General features: G+C 45.3%; 1 protein-coding gene across 2 annotated transcripts in view; it reads left to right on the top strand.

The window, feature by feature from the left end:
• Positions 1–16,484, top strand: part of SVEP1 (sushi, von Willebrand factor type A, EGF and pentraxin domain containing 1) — a 138,233-nt gene that overhangs the window by 11,604 nt on the left and 110,145 nt on the right. For both annotated transcript variants that reach the window (XR_014506257.1, XM_083419154.1), the window contains exons 2-3: positions 2,343–2,598; positions 5,627–5,803. Coding sequence is in view for 1 of the 2 variants with exons in the window: in XM_083419154.1 (XP_083275280.1) it covers positions 2,343–2,598; positions 5,627–5,803 (433 nt within the window). In the remaining variant the exon portion in view is untranslated. The remainder of the gene's footprint in view (positions 1–2,342; positions 2,599–5,626; positions 5,804–16,484) is intronic.

A 16,484-nucleotide genomic window follows, 5' to 3' on the forward strand; every position in this document is an offset into this window, starting at 1 on the left:
GGTTGGTAAACCTGTGGCCTTCTAGATGTTGTTTAAAAAAACGCATTGTTTTAATTAAAAAACGAAAGAAAGAAACACCATATAAGGGTAACAACAGGAAGATTTAAAGGAACTATTGGAAACTCAAGGCAGTAGAGACATAAGATGATCAGAGCCCCACCGAACTTGAAGCATGGGAAGTCCCAATAAAAATTTATAATTTGGCAGAATATTCAGACTATATGATATGTATTTGTATAATTTGTAATATTTAATGTGATTTGATTGGATTGTTAAAATGGAAAATTTAATAAAAATTATTTAAAAAAAAGAAAAGAAAGGAACACCATATAAAATATAAGCACCGTTCAGGTTTATTGGCAAAGATAGGACTTTCTGGTATATGAAAAAGGAGTAACTAAGAACGTATTCTAATATTCTGTACTTCTGGTACAATATGAAGATTAGCAGAGGTTCGTCACACCCTAAGGTCTTGCTTGTGTTTTATGTGTTTTGGACATAGTAGTTTCAGCTGCGATATTGCAATGCTTGGAATGAAACCACAGTCTCTTGTTTTCCTTCGACACCCCCACCCCACCCCCACCCACCTTGTGGGTCCATTGTTTGGAGCCAATGGAGGCCAGCCAGGACTGTCTGACTCTGAGGGAGCTGGGGCTATATTGGAATTTTCAGCTGAGGAAGTAACAAAACATGGGAACATGACCTGAAAGTTTAAAAATGCAGGGCATATATATAATCTCTGTTGTTTATGAGAGGACTAATTAGGCCCAACAACGAGGTTGCCCACAGGTGACTCCTAAATGAACTTCTGGGCAAAACTTAGGATAAAGAGAAATTTGGTTTATCAGAATTTCAGGAGGCGTGGGGCCAAAACAGAGGAGTAGAACTTATGTTTTAACCTGGTTCTGTCCTCCCAAAGCAAAAGGTGGCCTGTTTTTTAGAGGTGATAAATTATTCTGTTTCCTATAGAATTGTCTCCCCACATTCCGACTCACTATTTCCTTTCTCCACAGCTGAGCAGCATCCCTGAAAATGACCTCCAATGGGGGGGGGGAAGCATTTGTGTGTGTGGCCCACTCCTTCTGTAGGAAGGACATGGGTGATGCTGTGGTCTAAACCACTGAGCCTCTTGGACTTGCCGATCGGAAGTTTGGCAGTTCGAATCCTGGTGACGGGGTGAGCTCCCGTTGCTCTGTCCCAGCTCCTGCCAACCTAGCAGTTCAAAAGCATACCAGTGCAAGTAGATAAATAGGTACCACTGCGGTGGGAAGGTAAACAGCGTTTCCGTGCACTCTGGTTTCCGTCACGGTGTTCCAGTGCACCAGAAGTGGTTTAGTCCTGCTGGCCACATGACTTGGAAAGCTGTCTGTGGACAAACACCGGCTCCCTCGGCCTGAAAAGCGAGATGAGCGTCGCATCCCCATAGTCGCCTTTGACTGGACTTAACAATCCAGGGGTCCTTTACCTTTACCTTTTTTACCTCTGTGTAAAACCAGTACACAAGGGGAGAGAGTGGGAATGAGCAACTTAGCTCAGTCACTCTCCACGAGTTGGAGAACAAACTTCTGAAGCAGGAGAGAACTCATGAAAGCTCTGTGCACAGTTTAGATATGGGTTCTGAATACTATAGGAAGCCTCCACAACCACAGGAGCCCTCCCCCCCCCTCACTTCAGAGGTTTGCACTGCAACTCTGTAGGCTCCTGTTTTGGCTTTACACATGAGTAGACCTCCTGAAGAGGGCTTGTATGGTCCCCAAATGTTTTCCTGCATATAAACACAAATCAGAGAGCCTTCTTGGTTGTGGCACCCACCCTGTGGAACACCCTCCCTTCAAATGTGAAGGAAATAAGCAGCTATCTGAAGGCATCTGATAGGCAGCCCTGTTCAGGGAAGTTTTTAATATTTAATGCTGTACTGTTGATTGGGAGCTGCCCAGAGTGGCTGGGGAAACTCAGCCAGATGGGCGGGGTATAAATTATATACTATATTATATATTATATATATACTATATTCTATATTATATAGAAGTGGGTGACTTCTCATTATAAGAAACTGCCTGTAAGACCGGTTGATAGCATCTGTATTATGCTATAATATAGCATCTGTATTAAGGCTGAATATAAGTGTGTGAACTGTGAGTCAGTAGTACTTGGCTTTTTAACTACGCTGGCTGCTGAAAGCTTGTTGATCTTACGGTCTTAATGCTGGGTGGTCCTGCAAAAGCTGCAGTTAAGCAGTGTAACTAAAGGGAGTGCCCCCCTGGCTGAAAAGACCATGAGTAGGTCACCAGTTTGCTTGCACTTGGCCTTGAGATGCTATTCCCCTCCCCCCTTTCTTCCAGCAAATACTGCTTCACTCCCGTGCAAATGCTTCCAAGGTGATATTACTTATTACCGATGGCTATTCCAACGGAGGAGACCCCAGGCCCATTGCAGCGTCCTTGCGTGAATTTGGAGTCGAGATCTTCACGTTTGGGATATGGCAAGGCAACATCCGGGAGCTGAACGACATGGCTTCTCACCCGAAGGAGGAACATTGCTACTTGCTTCATAGTTTCGCAGAGTTTGAAGCTTTGGCTCGCAGAGCCCTCCACGAAGGTACTTGCCTTCCAGCTGAATTTTGATAAAATGCAACACATTTCACTCCATGTAGAATACTTTCATGGCATTCAGAAATATTGTCATCACACTGAACTTCTGTTATTTATTTGAATTCTACATTAATCAGGAAATCCTGATCAAATAGTTGATCAACTAAAAATTCAGGCGCTGAAGGAAACCATCCTTTTAGATACACAAATGCAGTAATGCTAAACACCAACGTACAGAAAACAAGCGTGAGGCCTGTGAATGGCATGACACGCAATCTGAGCGTAAGATTCACCTTAACTCTGGGGTGGCTAGCTCTTTTTTGGGGTCAGACAATTAAGCATCCCTCTGAGGACCACATGCCAGCAACAGGTGTGGCCAGTTCACATTTATGCACGTGTAAAAGCCACTTGCCAGATGAAGTGAAGCTGCTATGATACCTCCCAGGCAGGTGGGTCGCTGTTGCTTACTGGGAGGGGGAAGGAGTGGGGCGCGAGAGGCTGTGGAGGTCGATGTAGTGCAAAGATGCTGGCAGGGACACCAAATTGTCTCTGCTAGTGCATTTATATACCACCTGCACTCTTTCTGAGCACAATTCCAAGTGTTGGTGCTGACCTTTAAAGCCCTAAACGGCTTCGGCCCAGTATACCTGAAGGAGCATCTCCACCCCCATCGTTCAGCCCGGACACTGAGGTCCAGCTCCGAGGGTCTTCTGGCAGTTCCTTCACTGCAAAAAGTGAGGTTACAGGGAACCAGGCAGAGGGCCTTCTCGGTGGTGGCGCCCACCCTGTGGAACGCCCTCACATCAGATGGCAAGGAAATAAACAACTATCTGACTTTTAGAAGACATCTGAAGGCAGCCCTGTTTAGGGAAGCTTTTAATGTTTGATGTTTTATCACATTATTATTATTATTATTATTATTATTATTATTATTATTATTATCCTGTTGGGATTATTCTGTCCAGAGTGGCTGGCAAAACCCAGCCAGATGGGTGGGGTATAAATAATACAATTAATAAATTATTATTATTATTATTATTATTATTATTATTATTATTATTATTATTGCTTCCACCTGTGGAGAAATTAGCGTTGCAGCTTCTCCCTGCACATCACACATTTAGATTCCACTTGCTTTAGCATTCAGGTCTATGTGTGCTCTTGTGTAATCAGCACCTTGAATAATAATTATAATTCAAAACAACAACGACATCTGTACAGTGCTCACAAAACCAAATACTCTGGGTGGTATACTAATGTCCATAGGTCAGGAGCTGGGGACAACCGAGGCAATTCTAGTTGCTCCTCCTCCACACGTTTCTTTCAACGTATAGAATCATAGAATTGTAGAGTTGGGACGGCCATCTAGCCCAACCCCTGCAGTCTATGAAATGAGCATCTGCACAAGGCTCAAATTCAAGCCTTTGGGTGCTTTTGGAATTGCGCAGTCTTGAAATATATTTTCTAAAAACAAACACCGAGGCTCTTGGGATTTCCTCTCCGACCACCGAAATCATTATTAAGTCACAACAAACGTTTAGAGCACTGCCTATGACGTTCCTGTTGGGCCACTTGACTAGAAAGGGCTTTATCTGATTAACTTGGTAAGATATTCAGAGGGGTGACTCTTTGACTTCTTGTGCAAATTCAAGCACTTCATGAATAGTCTATGGACTACTTCAACCTGCAAATGTTATTAAGTACTTTACAGTGTACTGTCTGCCAGGAAAATAATTGCTCTTTGATAAGCTGATATAAAAGTTGATCTCACCTTCTAAGAATCAGGCAGTGCTTTCTAAATAATGCTTTGAAGCATCTTAAATTGAATCAGTTTTGCAAATTGTCAAACCAGACACCCCTAAGAGCCTCAGAATAAGTTTGTGAGTCGAGGACCGGCCACCCGCTTAAGGATAAGAAAGACACAAGGACGCCGTATATTAGGTTAATGGGCTAAAAAAAAGGCCACAACTTTATTGATTACAGCATGTGAGTGGTATTGGCTTAGGCACTGGATAAAACAACAGAGCGTGACTCCATCCCCTCAGGAAGGGGGGAGTCTATCAAGGGTTAACCACCAGTAGGAGGAGCTTGTTGATGCAAATACAACTGGAAGCTTCCCCCGATGTCACCGGGGGTCGTGCCACAGCCTTAGCCACCAGCAAGGGCGTTGGACAGGATCCACTACTACGTAATACCCATAAAGTGGAGGGGTAGACAGTGGCCACACCCTGCCCTCCAATACACAAACATATTCCAATGCTTAACCACCAATACCCGAAAAGTTGTGACGATTTGCTATGAGGTAGGTGAAAAACCAAGTGGCTGGTGCCAATTTGCCAATTGGATCAAAATTCCCTTGGACAACCAAGGCAACCAACCACGAGTGCAACCACATATAAGCAGCTAAACCCCGCCCCTCAGCTTCCACCCGATTGGTTGGCTGCCAGGAGGCATGGCGCGGCAACTGGGACAGCTGACGCAGGGGGCCGGAACACCCCCTGCCAATGCGGGAAACGGCTCCCGCTCACAACCCCTCCCCTCCGGAAGGAGGAGAGGCTATCTAGAATGGAGATGTCTTAATTTTATACACCAGCATATGGTGCAACCAAGAACAAGTTATATTTCTGCTCTGTTCTTCTGCAGCTTATATTTATTTAATTGAGTCTCATGTAGAAGAATTATCCAGTGAGTCAGGTCCTTATAAATCAACATACAGTTGTAGGCGCTTAAGGGCAGAGGAGGAAATGTATGAATGGATCGTTGCATCGCAGGGGAACCGATGAGCTCTTCTCCCCAACCTGCCGCCAAATTTCTCCTTTGTAGCCAATGAAATATTTGCCTCATTAAGAGTCAAGCAAAGAATGTGGATTAAATTCAAAGCAAATCCTTACGGTTCGTTTCAGGTTTTGCACCCCAAGTTAAAATGTTCCTGATTAAAAAAACTATTTTCGCCATAGTTACGAGTATTATCTCTTAACTCGCTTGTTTGTTTGGAACCCTGTTTCCTTCCCATCTCACCCTCTGTGCGGTTACAGATTTGCCTTCTGGTAGCTACATCCAAGAAGACATATCTTACTGTTCCTACCTTTGCGAAGGGAGCGAGAGCTGCTGCGATATCATGGCGAGCTGCAAATGTGGGACCCACACAGGCCAGTTTGAGTGCATCTGTGAAAAAGGATACTATGGCAAAGGGCTGCAACATGAATGTACAGGTCAGTCTCTGTTTTCTTCTTCTTGGGTGTGAATATAAGCATGGATTGAGGTGGCCTCTTCTGTTTTGCCGAACCCTTTTGAACAGGCATCTGCAAACTCGGCCCTCCAGATGTTTTGGGACTACAACTCCCATCATCCCTAGGTAACAGGAACAGTTAGGGATGATGGGAATTGTAGTCCCAAAACAGCTGGAGGGCCAAGTTTGGGGATGCCTGCTTTTGAAGTTTCAGTGGGCTCTTCTTCACCCAATAGTATGGGCAGCCCACCGTTTATGCAGCGGTTACATTCCAAGGGCACCACGTACATCATTGAAATCATGTATAATTGAAACCCATTGAAGAAGCCTGCAAACACCCTGTTCCACCCCACCCTGCCCCCCTTTCGCCCTCTTAGTGAACTTTCAGTGACGTCTTTATGACATTTCCAGGTCACTTCTGACTTCAATGCAATGTAGCGCCAATAACGGATGCGTGGAAACGGGGGAGGGGGCTGCCCATATAACAAACTGAATGAATGACCTTATCAGCTGTTCATGTATGTCCAAGGGGTGACATAAAAGGACTGAACTTAAAAGGGGCTGTTTTAATAAATTCCCCACCTTCTCAGTGCAAAATTCACTAGGTAACTGGCTGTTTGACTGACTGACTGACTGATTCCAGCTACAGAAGCGAAGGCTGCTTAAGAGACCGGAGACCATCTTGGCTGTGAGTCCTGGGAAACGCAGCCAGATGGGAGGGAAATAAATGAATGAATAAATTATTATTATTATTATTATTATTATTATTATTATTATCTCTGCCTTGCAGGCCTTTTCCCACCTGGCCTAGGAGGACAGGTGGATGGCTGAACAGATTCATGGGCTGTGGCATTATTTAGGGTGTTTTGTTGTTATTGTTGATATTCATTCATTATTTTTAGATCTTACTATAATTTATGTGGAAATCGTTCCATTGGGTTGCGTACTTTCCGATGCGTTTTATTTACTGTTTGCGCATTTTATGTTCGTTGATTACGTAAATCTTTTCATGCTGTAATCCACCTCGAGCATGGATTGAACTACGGAAAGGTGGTATACAACTAAAACGATGGTGATGATGTGTTTGACTCAGCCCTGCACCTGTCACTGAAATGCAACCTCCGTCGTCCCAGGACATTGCTAGGTCTGATGCTCTAGTTATCTCTCGCTTGGACTACTGCAATGCACTCTATGTGGGGCTACCTTTGAAGGTGACCCGGAAACTACAACTAATCCAGAATGCGGCATCTAGACTGGTGACTGGAAGCGACTGACAAGACCACATAACACCGGTCTTGAAAGACCTACATTGGCTCCGGGTATGTTTCCAGGCACCTGAAGGAGCATCTCCACCCCCATCCTTCTGCCCGGACACTGAGGTCCAGCGCCGAGGGCGTTCTGGCAGTTCCCTCGCTGAGAGAAGCCAAGTTACAGGGAACCAGGCAGAGGGCCTTCTTGGTAGTGGCACCCGCCCTGTGGAATGCCCTCCCACCAGATGTCAAAGAGAACAACAACTACCAGACTTTTAGAAGACATCTGAAGGCAGCCCTGTTTAGGGAAGCTTTTAATGTTTAATAGACTATTGTATTTTAATATTCTGTTGGAAGCCACCCAGAGTGGCTGGGGAAACCCAGCCAGATGGGCGGGGTATAAGTAATATATTATTATTATTATTAGGGTTGTAGTTCATCAACATCTGGTGGGCCAAAGGTTCCCCACACCTGAGTCAAAAGGATTAGGTTGCTGCAGGTGTGACTGCAATCATTCAGAACCATTGTGGGTCAAACTAGACAACACCAGGCCAGAAGGGCAATTCCACTTGCACAACAACCTTCTCCTTGCACAAACCATTTTTACTTCAGCCCCTTGCATGTACCAAAATCTGCTCTGGAAGGTTGGAAGTCCTGTTGTATCTACTGGTGTGATGTTGGATCTTGCCCAGCATTCACTGGGATATAAGACTCGCTATCATCCAAAGTCAAAAGCCAGAAGGAAAGCCAGATTCAATTAAGGAGATAACGAGGCAGGTTGGTGGTGGAACTAACTGGAAGACGACCAGGGAAGGATATGAACAATTTGGTGTTCATATTGTGCTACAATCCAACGTTCTTGACAGATGTATGACAGAAGAGCTTCCTGAAAAGCTTCCATTTTTGTCCATTTATAGGCATCAGAACTATCAGTGTATTTGAATGCATTCTGAAGACTCTTCTTAGCCAAATGAGATTGCTACGCATATCTTTTTGAGCAGTTTTGTCAGTTGATTGTTTTCGCTAATTGTAAAAAGACCTAAAAGCACATCTGTTTTACCATAGGCTGTAGAGTGAAGATGGTTGATTAATGCAAATTGAATTTTCTAATGTGAAATTTGTGCCTTTATCTGACTTCACAAGCTAAATGAAAATTTTACTTGTGGCCACTCTGGAGCTTATAATAGTCAAAACACATTCATCCTTACATTCAGCACAGTCTGTATATGCAAAAATCATCTGGTTTTGGACTTGCAAGATCCAGAACCATAAGGTTTTTAAGAGTGCATTTGGCAGATGTTGTTGCTTTTTGTAAGAACATCAGCAATGCATCAGCAAGTAGACATTTTTAAAAGGTAGCATATATTATACGAAGCACGTGAAGGTTTGCCATCTGCTTTGCATGTGCTTATTGGAGAGAACTCAGATGAAACTCTGCACACACATCATAACATTTAGCCTGGGGGAATCTCATTTTTCCTTATAAACATGACTTAATCTTTCTGAAGTCTTGCTGCATTTCCTTAAAAAAAAAAAAGACAAAAGACAACATGTTTGCCCCTCGTAAGTGAAGAAAATAGAAAACTATTTTGAAACCTTTTTTATTTTGAAAGAGTTTGGCTCTCTTTTTGTAACATTCCCCAGCTGAACTTATCTGCAGTTTTGCAAAGCATGAAGAACTCGTCAGATACACATGGACTCCTTTCCTTCCCCAGTACAGTAGAGCCTCGGGTTAAGAACTTAATTCGTTCTGGAGGTCCATTCTTAACCTGAAACTGTTCTTAATCTGAAACACCACTTTAGCTAATGGGGCCTCCTGCTGCTGCCACCGCGCCGCTGCTGCACGATTTCTGTTCTCATCCTGAAGCAAAGTTCTTAACCCAAGGTAATATTTCTGGGTTAGCAGAGTCTGTAACCTGAAGCGTATGTAACCTGAAGCATACGTAACCCGCGGTACCACTGTATAATGAAATGGGCAGAGTGTAAGCAAGTAAGTTTAGGGTGGGTGATTTTATGGTTGGTGGCCTTTTAACAATGCTATGTTTAGTTTTCCAGTTATTAACACTTATTATCACCGCATCATAGACTAATAGACTGTGGTTGAGACCCAAGAACTTGTATGGCATGAGTCTGGTGCAGAGGTGTATCATGGGGTTGGGGGGGGGGGGAATCGCCCCCTGCACACATTTTTGAGGGGGGCGCAACCAGATGTCCGTCCCCCCCACCCCCCCAGCAGGCTCCTTCATTGAGGCTGGAACCCTGGCGAGGCAAGCCAAGCTGTGCCTGGGCCAAGCCTTCAGGTCTGGGGCAGCAGTGCGCCTGTTGGCATGCAACCAAGGAAATGGGGGCAACTGGCAGGCCCCCAGCTGCCTCCAGCCCACTGGCCAGTGTGCCAGGCGAACTCCCTTCCTTGGTTCAGCATAAATCTGTGACTCAGGCTTTAGAAGACTGAGCACACCATTCAGCAGAGAACACGCTACGCAAACAGAAGTGGCACGAAAGGCTGTGTGGGCACACCCGTATTTTTTGCTCTTTAAGACTCACCCGACCATAAGATGCACCTAGTTTTTAGAGGAGGAAAACAAGAAAGCAACACAAAGCCTCTTGAGCGAAGAGGCAGAAACGCTCCGGCTGCGCTCAAGAGGCTCTGCATGGCTATCACTGAAGCCAGAAGAGCAGCGATAGCTGCACAGCCTGCATTCGCTCCATAAGACGCACACACATTTCCCCTTACTTTTTAGGAGGGGGAAAGTGCATCTTATAGAGCGAAAAATACGGTACTTATAAGCGGGCTTTATTCAGCATAGATCAGGACAAAAAGGAAACATATCTGATTTCCTCCTTCTCCAAAGCGAGCTGTGCTGAAATGTAAACAGACATGTGACATGCAACAATTCCACATGCCTGTTCCTTAAGGTGGAACAGAATTCTCAACAGCACCTCCATCACCTTGTGGCCGGCGATGAGGTCCTTGTGTGCCCCTCCTCTGCCCCTTGGGCCAGCCAAGAGGGAGGGAGCTGCCACCGCCACCATCCACCAAGGAGAGGCAAGAGGCTCCACCTGGATGGGAAGGGGAAAGGGGGCAGGTGGAAGAAGGGCAGCCGTGTTCTCTGGGGCTGTGCTCCAGCACAGAGCCCTAGCAGCTGAGTTGCGGCAGGTGGGTTGGTCTAGTGGGCAGGTAGAAAGACAGAGTGCATTTAAACAAACCTGCCCTATCCCCAGCCCTACCCAGCATCGCCCAGGTGAGCTGTGACAACACTCGTCTCACAAAGGCAGCTCTGCGGCCATACCAGCAGTTCCAGATTTACGTACAGTGGTACCTCGGGTTAAGAACTTAATTTGTTCTGGAGGTCTGTTCTCAACCTGAAACTGTTCTTAACCTGAAGCACCACTTTAGCTAATGGTGCCTCCTCCTGCCGCCGCGCCGCTGGAGCATAATTTCTGTTCTTATCCTGAAGCAAAGTTCTTAACCCGAGGTACTATTTTTGGGTTAGCGGAGTCTGTAACCTGAAGCGTCTGTAACCCAAGGTACCACTGCTATAGCTTAGGGCCCCACTTTCTTGGGGGCCCTGAAATTTTTAAAGGGAAAAAAACTGGATGTACATTTCCAAAATATAGGATAAAAACAAATAAAATAAAACCGACATACAGCAGCAGTGTTTTGTAGGCTCGTATGATGTAAGTCATTAGCCTGCTCCCTAAAATATCACCGGTTTGCTCATTTCTATATACAGGGTGCCTACATTCTGCATGGACTGGTTGCATGGCAACATGGGCACATGGCTTTAGATACCTATCAGGTCCATAAATTACCATATCATATATTCAACACAAAAAAGTGACAAATTGTTGTTGACAAAGGACAGCTGGACATAGACAGGGCCCCATTACCTTCAGTAGCTGAGGGCCTCATCAAACCTAAACCCGGCCCTGCACACCAGACACTATGTATAGGTAGAAATTGCATATACATGCTTGCACAGGGTATCTGTTTGCATTAATTACTGACTTGTGCGTGTTTTAAAAAAGCACACCTGGATATGTGATTGTTTAATGATCTGCATGCCAATGCCTCATTAATTCTTTGTAGGAAATTGGTTTTCCATGCAGTTTTTTTTTTTTTGTGTTTGAGGCAATCATTTTAGGGAAGACCCGGGAGTCTTTTGCTCTAGCTGCCTTCTTGATAACTCTTTTGAAAGATATTAAATGGGTCATTTTTACAAGTTAATATCGAGGGCAGATTGGTTGCTGAAGATATTTTAGTGCCGCCCCCACACGTTATTTTCAGGACACAGCTTTTGTGTCTGCAACTTTCCTCACATGCATGAAACTGCCTGAGTGACCTTTTCATCAGTACTGAGATTTTAAAAGTTTGTACAAATAATACAAAGACACTCCTAAAAAGAGTGAGTCTGACGGGTGAATGCATGTAGCTGGATAGGAACCAAGAACCCTCTTGAACTTCTGATGACTTTTACAGTGCTTCTTTTTTTGTAATATAGCAAAGTATCAAATAATATTCCAATATCTTATCCAAAGAATGTCATCATCCAGCTATTTTGCCTGGAAATTGTTTTTCTTGCTTCTGTTCCAGGGTGGCTCGCAATCTAGATTGTTAGTTCTAACCCTTTCAATGCCTCATTAAGTTTCCAGGAAGAGATTCTAGAATTCTCTTAATTAAAAACCAGATACAGTGCTACCTCAGGTTAAGTACCGGTACTTAATTCGTTCCGGAGGTCCGTACTTAACCTGAAACTGTTCTTAACCTGAAGCACTACTTTAGCTAATGGGGCCTCCCGCTGCCGCCATGCTGCCGGAGCATGATTTCTGTTCTCATCCTGAAGCAAAGTTCTGAACCTGAAGCACTATTTCTGGGTTAGCGGAGTCTATAACCTGAAGTGTATGTAACCTAAAGCGTATGTGTCAGAGCTGGCTCCAGGTCCCAGCTCACAGAGGACCAACGCTAGCCGGCAGTAATGTACAAAAGTCTTTATTGAAGTACAGATTCCATTTTCAAGCCGCAGCGCCCCAGCTCTACGTCTAGGGGTTAGATCGGCGAAGCTCCATCTGAATCTCCGCCCCCTGTACACCAGTTTAAGACTCTAGCCTTACTCCACCTCTTACGTCTCTCCTTTCTCTTCTGGGTCCTGCTACCCTCCGGGGTCCCTTCCTTCCTGGACTCTTCTGATGCTGACGATGACCCCCCTGACTCCTCCCGCTCTTTCCGGCGGGCTTTGGGACCTGGCTCCCTATCCGGGCTGCCGACTGTGCCGCCCTCCTGTACATTTGAACTTGGCGCGCGCGCCCAGCCTTCAACCTTCCTCTTGACCGTTTCCTCGCTCCCCGACGGAGGCGTGGTCAATCCTGACTCATGTTCTCCCGCTGCCAGTGCGCCGCCTGATCCCGATGTCTGGGACTCCTCCCCCCTGCTGCACTCTGGTGTGCACGCTGGTCCTGATTTCCAACTGCTGCTCTCTGAGTCCCCCTTGGCCCCTTCTTCCTGGGATGTCCCCCTCGGCACCCCCCTTGCCCTAACCATGGGGGCCCCTTTCTGTGAATCTTCCGATTCGCTGGAAAGACTCAGAGACCTCGGACCGCTGTCATCACTAACATTTCCTTCGGACTCCTCCCCCTCGCTCTCTATTTCCTCCCTTTTCTGTGCCTCTGCTCCTGAGCCCCTGACAGTATGTAACCTGAGGTACCACTCTGTACTTGTGAAAATGAGCCACTTGCTTTCTGTTTTGCGCTTAACTCCCCGTCAGAAAAAAAAAACCACAATTCCAAACAACTACTTGTCTGATTTTCCAGTGGTAGGCACCAGAGCTTTTGTGTTCAGATGACATGGTCAATCATCTCCTCGTGAAATTAAAAGGACCATTGGTAGCTCTAGTAGTTATAAATCAATAGAAGATCAATGTCTTATTATTGCTTATTACCATTTCTGAAACTTAATTTAAAGCAATTGGTAAAAACCAGGCCAGTAAACCCCTTTTAACATGCTGAAGCTATGGGGTGGCGATGGCAAACAAATCTACTGTATATTTCACTCTATAGGGCGCACCTAGTTTTTTTGGGGGGGGGGAAAGGGGAAAAAATTTTCCCCGACCCCAGCCCCCAGAACAGGCTGCTATCCGCAAGCCTTGGGAGCCCGGCGGGAACTCCCACCGTGCTCCAAAGGCTTGCGGATAGCTTCCTGAAGCCTGGAGAGCGAGCGTGGTCAGTGCGCACCAACCCCTCTCACTCTCCAAAAAAAAGTGTGTCCTACAGAGCAAAAAATACAGTATCCTGTTCTTGAAAGACCGACGGCCGAACTGTTTCCCCCAAATTCTGTATGCAGCAGAAATCTGGGGACACAGCAGATTTCTTCCATTTAATTAAAAAGCTGAGTAGAATGTTAGGTCTTTTTCTCCATAAATTGACCAGCCCCTTAGCCTCCAGGGCAGGGAGGGGGGCAGCAGTGAGGAAGCTATTGACAGTGTGATGGCTGTAGCAGGAACTTCAGACACCCGTCTCTGATGGAGCAGCGTAAGTCATAAGAGAGTATATTATAAGGAGTTCTGGTTCGGTCATCTGTCTGAACTCTTCTGTATATAAGTGGAATATATTAACTAGCCATATATTTCCTAGCAACCATTATATGTACCAGTAAATTTTGACCTCTTCATCTTAATTATGGGATATGTTACACTGTTAAATACTGGCTTAACCTTAAACACAAAAATTAAGAGCCTTGGTTATATTTTAATATTGCTCTCTGCTTTGATGTAAAGCTGTGGTTCATTTACTTCGCTTTGATTTGCTAGGCATGGCTTTGATCGAGGTTGAGTGTCTGATGAGTGCTATTTAATCAGCCTACTTATTCACACACTGAGAAATTCACTTGGCGCAGGAATGATTTTTACAAATATCGTTTTAGGAGGACAGGAAGTTTCAGATAAGAGTTTTCCAGACTTCTAATAGCTGAAGCACACTTTTATTTCCAGAGTAAGTCAACATGGGCATGCCGTTCTTATGTAGAAAAAAGGTTTCACTTTGAAGGGGGTGAAATAGAAGAAGGCTTTCCAGTTTCCAAGAGACTGTGATCTACTCCCACTAAAACTGGCAGTGATCTACCCTTTGGATTGACCAGAGTTGTTGAGCTTTTTTGGGGAAAGCCTCATTAAATGGGTCGACCAGGGACATCCCGCGATCGATCGACTGGTAGATCACAATCAACCTGTTGAACAGACCTTTTAAGGGCAGATAAATCAGCTGTGTTGCAATATCGCAGGGGTGTGGAATTGGACCCAACCAGTGGGCCAGATCCTTATCTCCCCCACCTGCCCCTGTGGACAAAGTGGGTGGGGCCACTGGACAAAGTTACGTCAGGCAACTCTTTTGGCCTGCACGGTTTGAAATCAAACCAAAGAAAGGGGCTATCACAGTGTATGGAACAACTTCCGCAACCCTCAGAACCTATCAGAACGTGGAGCGTTGCAACAGAGTGCAGAATCAGTCTTTCATGTTTTCCGTTGGAATCGAAGGTAAAATGGCTTTTCTGTGCGCTCTGGCTTCTATCATGGTGTTCCGTTACGCCAGAAGCAGTTTAGTCACGGTGGCCACATGACCCACAATGGGAAAGTAGCTGTATGGAGCCTGATTGCATGCTACTGTCACTGATACAATGACATCTTTCCCTATTGATTCAAGACTGTAGGGACCATTTTGTAAACCAGTTAGGAACCTAGTTGCTCCCAAGTATCTATCAGTGAGTAGCTTTTGATAAAGTTTGGAAAATACTTGGCTTCCATGTTTTTCAAGTTGTTTATTTCATGCAGGTTTCTTTCAGCGCAGAGGTTATAGCTGAATGATGCAAAAACACATCACAAACCTTAACATAATGGGACTGTGGGCACTTCTTTGTGCAAATTCGATTCTAACTGAAATAATGAGAGACTGATTGTGCACTGTGTTGCAATGCTCCACATTTTGAGGTGAACTGTTTGAACTTTGTCCACATGGGCAGGTGGGAAGGGAATTGTAAGTTCTGATTTTCTATTTAGAACAAACATTACTTTCATGAGTCTGTGGAAGTGTTTTCCCATTTTATGCTAGTTTTAAGTATGAACTTTTAGAGGAAATTATAAAATTAGAATGGCATATTCAGATAGCCAAGGCCTGGGAACAAGAATGAAACTGCATTGTTGCACAATTACACGAATAACAAGGGGAATAAGCAGCATTTGATTTTCTATATTTTCTAGTGCCTGAACACGTGTGCCTCAGCTCTGTCATGCTAATTTAAACCATCTGACCCTTGGCTGCTAAGTAAATAAACATTTTAAATGGCACATGTTCTCAAGCTTTAAGCTCAGCTGTTTCCGGCACTGCGCGTCTCTAGTGACTGGGAATGTTGGTTCAAAGAAATATAAACATTGTTGTTGAGCAGCATAGTTAGATAATCAATGGCATCTTGCTGAGTTTGTCATATTTTCATTCTGAAACATTCACCTAGGCATATGTTAAACCTATAACATTCACCTAGGCATATGTTAAACCTATAACATGGCCAAACTCAAAATTATCTGAATTTGCTTTTTTAAAAATTTGCATGCACAGTGGTACCTCTGGTTGCGAACGGGATCCATTCCAGAGGCCCGTTCGCAACATGAAAGGAACACAACCCACAGCTGCGCGTCTGCGCACACACGGGTTGCGATCCGCCGCTTCTGCGCATGCGCGTGACATCATTTTGCATGTCTGCTCATGTCCGAGCTGCGGAACCCTGATGTAACCCTTTCTGGTACTTCCGGGTCGCCGTGGGACATAACCTGAAAGAACGTAACATGAAGTGGATGAAACATGAGGTGTGACTGTAACTCTCAGTGGCGTGCAGTCCGTGGACTAGGCTAGTCGCTTAAATGTTCCCCTGGCACCTCCTTCCCAAAGCTCAGGAAGCTTGTATGTGGCTTAGGGAGGCACAATGCTCCAACAGCTCCAAAAGCCCTTCTGCCACCTTCCCAAAATCCGCCCAGCTTTGGGAAGGAGGCAGAGGGCTCTGGTATCCTGTCAGAGGCCTGGTGTCGCCTTCCCAAAGCCTGGGAAGCTTCTGCCTGGCTTATGGAGGGAGGCACGATGCTCATGCACACCACAACAGGACTACTATGCCATAAGATCCACTGTCCTTTAATATCACATATGAGCTTTAACTACAGTGGTACCTTGAGTTACATACTGTCAGGGGTTCAGGAGCAGAGGCACAGGATAGGGAGGAAATGGAGAGCGAAGGGGAGGAGTCCGAAGGAAATGTCAGTGATGACAGCGATCCGAGGTCTCTGAGTCTTTCCAGTGACTCGGAGGATTCACAGAAAGGGGCTCCCATGGTCAGGGCAAGGGGAGTGCCCAGGGGGACACCTCGGGAAGAAGGGGCCAGAG

Source organism: Podarcis tiliguerta (genome assembly GCF_965153285.1).
Source record: "Podarcis tiliguerta genome assembly, chromosome: 17".
Taxonomy (NCBI): domain Eukaryota; kingdom Metazoa; phylum Chordata; class Lepidosauria; order Squamata; family Lacertidae; genus Podarcis; species Podarcis tiliguerta.